Source organism: Asparagus officinalis, chromosome 8 (genome assembly GCF_001876935.1).
Source record: "Asparagus officinalis chromosome 8, Aspof.V1, whole genome shotgun sequence".
Lineage (NCBI taxonomy): Eukaryota > Viridiplantae > Streptophyta > Magnoliopsida > Asparagales > Asparagaceae > Asparagus > Asparagus officinalis.
In genome coordinates, this window is record NC_033801.1 from 121,448,815 (window position 1) to 121,455,246 (window position 6,432).

At 34.9% G+C, this 6,432-nt stretch overlaps 1 protein-coding gene across 1 annotated transcript; it reads right to left on the reverse strand.

Moving 5' to 3' along the window:
* Positions 3,931-6,185, reverse strand: LOC109821823. The gene is made up of 4 exons (XM_020387978.1): positions 5,875-6,185; positions 5,058-5,798; positions 4,477-4,965; positions 3,931-4,399 (listed from the first exon to the last, which is right to left on the reverse strand). Exons 1-4 carry the CDS (start codon positions 6,183-6,185, stop codon positions 3,931-3,933), a joined length of 2,010 nt encoding a protein of 669 aa, XP_020243567.1.

A 6,432-nucleotide genomic window follows, 5' to 3' on the forward strand; every position in this document is an offset into this window, starting at 1 on the left:
GTAAATCCAAAAGTATAGCACGTTAATCTGTAAGTATAGCACGTTAATTCGAAAGTATAGCACGTTAAGCTGTAAGTATAGCACGTTAACCTGTAAGTATAGCACGTTAACGTGTAAGTATAGCACGTTAATTCGAAAGTATAGCACGTTAACCTGTAAGTATAGCACGTTAATATGAAAGTATAGCACGTTAATCCGAAAGTATAGCACGTTATATTGAGAGTATAGCACGTTAATCTGTAAGTATAGCATGTTAATATGTAAGTATAGCACGTTAATTCGAAAGTATAGCACATTAACGTGCTATACTTACAGGTTAACGTGCTATACTTACAGCTTAACGTGCTATACTTACAGCTTAACGTGCTATACTTACAGGTTAACGTGTTATACTTTTAGCTTAACATACTATACTTTCATATTAACGTGCTATACTTTTGAATTAACGTGCTATACTTAAGTTGTAAGTATAGCACGTTAACCTGTAAGTATAGCACGTTAAGCTATAAGTATAGCACGTAAATCCGAAAGTATAGCACGTTAATCTGTAAGTATAGCACGTTAATTCGAAAGTATAGCACGTTAACCTGTAAGTATAACACGTTAATATGAAAGTATAGCACGTTAATCCGAAAGTATAGCACGTTATATTAAGAGTATAGCACGTTAATCTGTAAGTATAGCATGTTAATATGTAAGTATAGCACGTTAATTCGAAAGTATAGCACATTAACGTGCTATACTTACAGGTTAACGTGCTATACTTACAGCTTAACGTGCTATACTTACAGGTTAACGTGCTATACTTTCATATTAATGTGCTATACTTTCGAATTAACGTGCTATACTTAAGCTGTAAGTATAGCACGTTAACCTGTAAGTATAGCACGTTAAGCTGTAAGTATAGCACGTAAATCCGAAAGTATAGCACATTAATCTGTAAGTATAGCACGTTAATTCGAAAGTATAGCACGTTAACCTGTAAGTATAGCACGTTAATATGAAAGTATAACACGTTAATATGAAAGTATAGCACGTTAATCCGAAAGTATAGCATATTATATTAAGAGTATAGCACGTTAATCTGTAAGTATAGCATGTTAATATGTAAGTATAACACGTTAATTCGAAAGTATAGCACATTAATATAAAAGTATAACACGTTAATATGAAAATATAGTATGTTAACCAGAAAGTATAGCACGTTAACCTGTAAGTATAGCACGTTAATATGAAAATATAGCACGTTAACCCGAAAGTATAGCACATTATATTGATAGTATAGCACGTTAGCCTGTAAGTATAACACGTTAATATGAAAGCATAGCACGTTAACCCGAAAGTATAGCACGTTATATTGAGAGTATAGCACGTTAATCTGTAAGTATAGCATGTTAATATGTAAGTATAGCACGTTAATACGAAAGTATAGCACGTTAATCTGTAAGTATAGCACGTTAACCTGTAAGTATAGCACGTTAACCTGTAAGTATAGCACGTTAATATGTAAGTATAGCACATTAACCTGTAAGTATAGCACGTTAAACCGAAAGTATAACACGTTAATATGAAAGTATAGCACGTAAATCCGAAAGTATAGCACGTTAATCTGTAAGTATAGCACGTTAATTCGAAAGTATAGCATGTTAACCTGTAAGTATAGCACGTTAATATGAAAGTATAGCACGTTAATCCGAAAGTATGCACGTTATATTGAGAGTATAGCACGTTAACCTGTAAGTATAGCACGTTAACCTGTAAGTATAGCACGTTAACCTGTAAGTATAGCACGTTAATATGTAAGTATAGCACGTTAAGCTGTAAGTATAGCACGTAAATCCGAAAGTATAGCACGTTAACCTGTAAGTATAGCACGTTAATATGTAAGTATAGCACGTTAACCTGTAAGTATAGCACGTTAAACCGAAAGTATAGCACATTAATATGAAAGTATAGCACGTTAAGCTGTAAGTATAGCACGTTAATATGTATGTATAGCACGTTAAGCTGTAAGTATAGCACGTAAATCCGAAAGTATAGCACGTTAACCTGTAAGTATAGCACGTTAATCCGAAAGTATAGCATGTTAACCTGTAAGTATAGCACGTTAATATGAAAGTATAGCACGTTAATATGAAAGTATAGCACGTTATATTGAGAGTATAGCACGTTAATCTGTAAGTATAGCACGTTAATCTGTAAGTATAGCACGTTAACCTGTAAGTATAGCACGTTAACCTGTAAGTATAGCACGTTAACCTATAAGTATAGCACGTTAATATGTAAATATAACACGTTAAGCTGTAAGTATAGCACGTAAATCCGAAAGTATAGCACGTTAACCTGTAAGTATAGCACGTTAATATGTAAGTATAGCACGTTAACCTGTAAGTATAGCACATTAACCTGTAAGTATAGCACGTTAAACCGAAAGTATAGCACGTTAATATGTAAGTATAGCACATAAATCCGAAAGTATAGAACGTTAATCTGTAAGTATAGCACGTTAATCCGAAAGTATAGCACGTTATATTAAGAGTATAGCACGTTAACCTGTAAGCATAGCACGTTAAACCTGTAAGTATAGCACGTTAATCTGTAGGTATAGCACGTTACATTAAGGGTATAGCACGTTATATTGAGAGTATAACACGTTATATTGAGAGTATAGCACGATATATCGAAAGTATAGCACGTTAATTCAAAAGTATAGCACGTTAACCTGTAAGTATAGCACATTAATATGAAAGTATAGCACGTTAACTTGTAAGTATAGCACGTTAATCTGTAGGTATAGCACGTTACATTAAGGGTATATCACGTTATATTGAGAGTATAACACGTTATATTGAGAGTATAGCACGTTAATCCGAAAGTATAGCACGTTATATTGAGAGTATAGCACGTTAATCCGAAAGTATATTATGTTATATTGTAAGTATAAAACGTTAATCTGTAAGTATAGCATGTTAATCTTTAAGTATAGCACATTATCGTGTAAGTATAGCACGTTAAGTATAGCACGTTAAGTATATCATGAGAATAAAGGTGTCAAACAGTACAGGGGAACGCAGGAGTCAAAGTATCCAGATTTTGGGATGTGAGTCGACTCATACATAAACATGAGTCGACTCATCAGGTTGGGTCGACTTGTGTCTGTCATGAGTCGACTCATAAAACCAAGCCTAGTTCTCATTTTGGCTCTGACCAGTCGACTCATCATGTTGGGTCGACTTGTGCCTGTCATGAGTCGACTCATAAAACCAAGCCTAGTTCGTATTTTGGCTCGGACTAGTCGACTCATCATTTATGAGTCGACTCATAAAGCCTGTTTGGGTTGGGCTTTGGTTATTTACCACTTTGCCACCCTATTTACGAGTTTAATGAAGAGAGATTAGATTGTAATTGAGATTAGATTGTTATATTAAGAGTATAGCACGTTAAGGAGTTAGTATCGCATGTCTTTCATTGACATAGGATACATACAAAATTATAGCATGTCTTTCATTGATAACAAACACATAAGATACATACAAAATTATGACAAAAGTAAAAAGACTAAAAGTATAGCATGTCTTTCATTGATAACAAACACATAGGATACATACAAAATTATGACAAAAGTAAAAAGACCAAAAGTATAGCATGTCTTTCATTGATAACAAACACATAGGATACATACAAAATTATGACAAAAGTATAGCATGTCTTCTATCCAAAAGTATAGCATGTCTTCTAACCAAAAGTATAGCGTAGACTATATCTAGTCTGCAATAGGCTGTCTACATGTTCTACGGTTGTGACCATACTGTTGACATCTACTACATTTTAACTCTTTGGCCGGATTCAATCCCGAAGGAATGCGCTTTGTCCTTGGTATTCCACGAAGAATTGAAGTTGTTGGTGGCCGAATCACCATATTTTCATCATCTATATATAGCTTATCATCGTCAGGAATTGGGTATACGGAAAGGAGTAGCATTTGCGGTATGTCTCCGCACTAAAGTAGTGGGAAATATAGGAGTAAAGACTGTCCATATTCTGTCGAATAACCGTCGCCACATGTTTGCAAGGTAGCCCGACAACTTGCCATTCACGACAAGTGCATGTGCGTTCATTCAAATCTACTTCGACGGTGGGAAAATCATACACCTCGTACCTTCCGGTAGTAGAAGGAATTGCAGAAAGACAACGTGATTGCTCATTGATATGAATAAGGTGCTCTTCCACAGTAGGAACAAATATTGTGGTCCACTTTTGTGATGCCTCCCGCCTTTCAAAACTCATCCTCATCATTTTCTTGCGGATATTATCAATTGTTTGGGTAATTGGCAAATAACGAGCTTCTTTGATCCAAGAATTGAATGACTCCGCTACGTTTGATGTCAACCATCCATATCTACATGCATGTCAATAAATACTAAGTATAGCAGGAACATATATCTTGAAGATTTGCATTTAAAATTTTATAAAAACTTTAATTTTAATCTCTTCCCAGGAAAATAACAATTATCCCAATTTTCTGGACTCATCCTCAACATTTCATAATAGGCGATCTCTGATTTGTTCCGTAGCTCATTGCATTCATTGTTATAGGCACGAGAAGTGTATGCATAAGCGGCCCTCTTCATAATTTGCACACATTCATCTCGTAAAGGTGGTATAATGCCTTTTTTCGATAAGTTATTCTTAAAATTAGCCAAAAGATGACGAATACAATAAGAGTGATGTGACCATGGAAAGCATTTCTTCACGGAACTCTGAAGTCCTTTGTCCCTATCAGAGATTAACACCAGTTCATCATCTGGAGTATATGGATCTTCATCATTGAAGAGAATGTCTCGAATGCATTCTAAAAACCATTCCCAATTACTCTCATTTTCCGTGACGCATATGCAAATTGCTACGGGGAACATTCCACCATCTCCATTCAGTGCAGTTGCGGCAAGTAAGGTTCCTTTATACCTATAAAAGAAAAGAACAATCATGAAACAAAGTATAAAATATATGAAGTAGTACATTAATGCAAGTTTTTATTAGATTGAACTCTAACATACCTATCAAAAAGATGTGTACCATCCAAGAACAACATTGGTCTACATCCCTCCATAAACCCCTTCCAACAACCATAATAAGACACAAATACTCGTGTAAATCTTCCGTCTTCATGCTCTAAGTGAACAATTGATCCCGGATTGGTTTCTATAACTTTATCCTTATACCATCGGAGTTGGTCATATGAAAATTTAGTATCACCATACAATTCACGTTGAGCTAGCTCTTTTCCCCACCAAATTCTATGATAAGGGACGTCCAAACCAAATTCCATTTTAAGCTTCTTTTGGAAATCAATTGGGCGATAAGTGGGTTGTTCCTTCAATATGGTCTTGAGTTGATTAGCATTCCACTTACGAGATGCCCGTTGATATCCTTCCTTTCCTATGCCTCCTCCCAAGCAACTATGAGAACTACATATTTTTTTCACATAGAATCGATCACTATCTCTACGACGGGTGCAATGAACCATCCATTCGCAATTTGCGGCCTTACATTTTGCTGTCACCCTTTTGCGTTCATTTTTTACAAATTCAAAGTTAAATCCTCGTGCAATAGAGTAATTGCTTAAACTCCGCCGACAATGCTCAACATCATCAAATTCTTGACCAACACTTCTAATAGCATTGTGCCATGCAATAGGAATCATATTAGAGCTCTCAACTTCCCGAGACATATTTTGTGAATACGATGGATTTTGTGAACGAGACACATGTTCGTCACTAGAGGGGATATACGGATTACTGCATAGAAAATTGTACAAGAGTTAAGAAAGTGATAATGTTAAAAGTACGAAACTATATCAATAGTGTAAATTACCTTATATGGACATTGTTAGCTTGTATCCCAAATAATATGTCTCGATTCATCTCAGCGTTCATGACAACAATATTCTCCTTGCAACTTCGATGTACATTGACCATTATCGAGACATCAGCATCATCACATACACGAACATAAATTTCTTGCGTGTGGGGTACTTTGTAAGTCAACTGTATCGTGCTTGCACTACAAGCAATTAGGCTTTGCACTGCAACGGCCAAATCTTTGTAACCCCCGTTGACATTTAATTCTAAAAAGTGATTGTGTCCTCTAAAATCCGTCAATGCACAATACAATTCTTCATCCATCTATATTTATCACCAAAAATAAACAAATTTAGAGAAAAATTTCACAAAAGATCAAATTTAACTAAATTTCACAATTCTTCATTCTACACTAAGATCAAATTTAACTAAATTTGACTAATATTTAACTAATTGTTATGAATTCATAAAGAATAAAGAATAATGAGAAATTAGTGTGAAATAATTATGTGAAATTAATGGGTGGTTAATTACAAAACCTCATTTAACTAACATTTTACCAAAATTGACG

Excerpts from the sequence above, each read along its gene's own strand:
- LOC109821823 (XM_020387978.1), bottom strand. The coding sequence starts at position 6,185 with ATGGATGAAGAATTGTATTGTGCATTGACGGATTTTAGAGGACACAAT. Across the intron at positions 4,966-5,057 it reads GGTACACATCTTTTTGATAG|GTATAAAGGAACCTTACTTG; the intron begins GTATGTTAGAGT and ends TTTCTTTTATAG. Across the intron at positions 4,400-4,476 it reads GGGAAGAGATTAAAATTAAA|ATATGGATGGTTGACATCAA; the intron begins GTTTTTATAAAA and ends ACATGCATGTAG.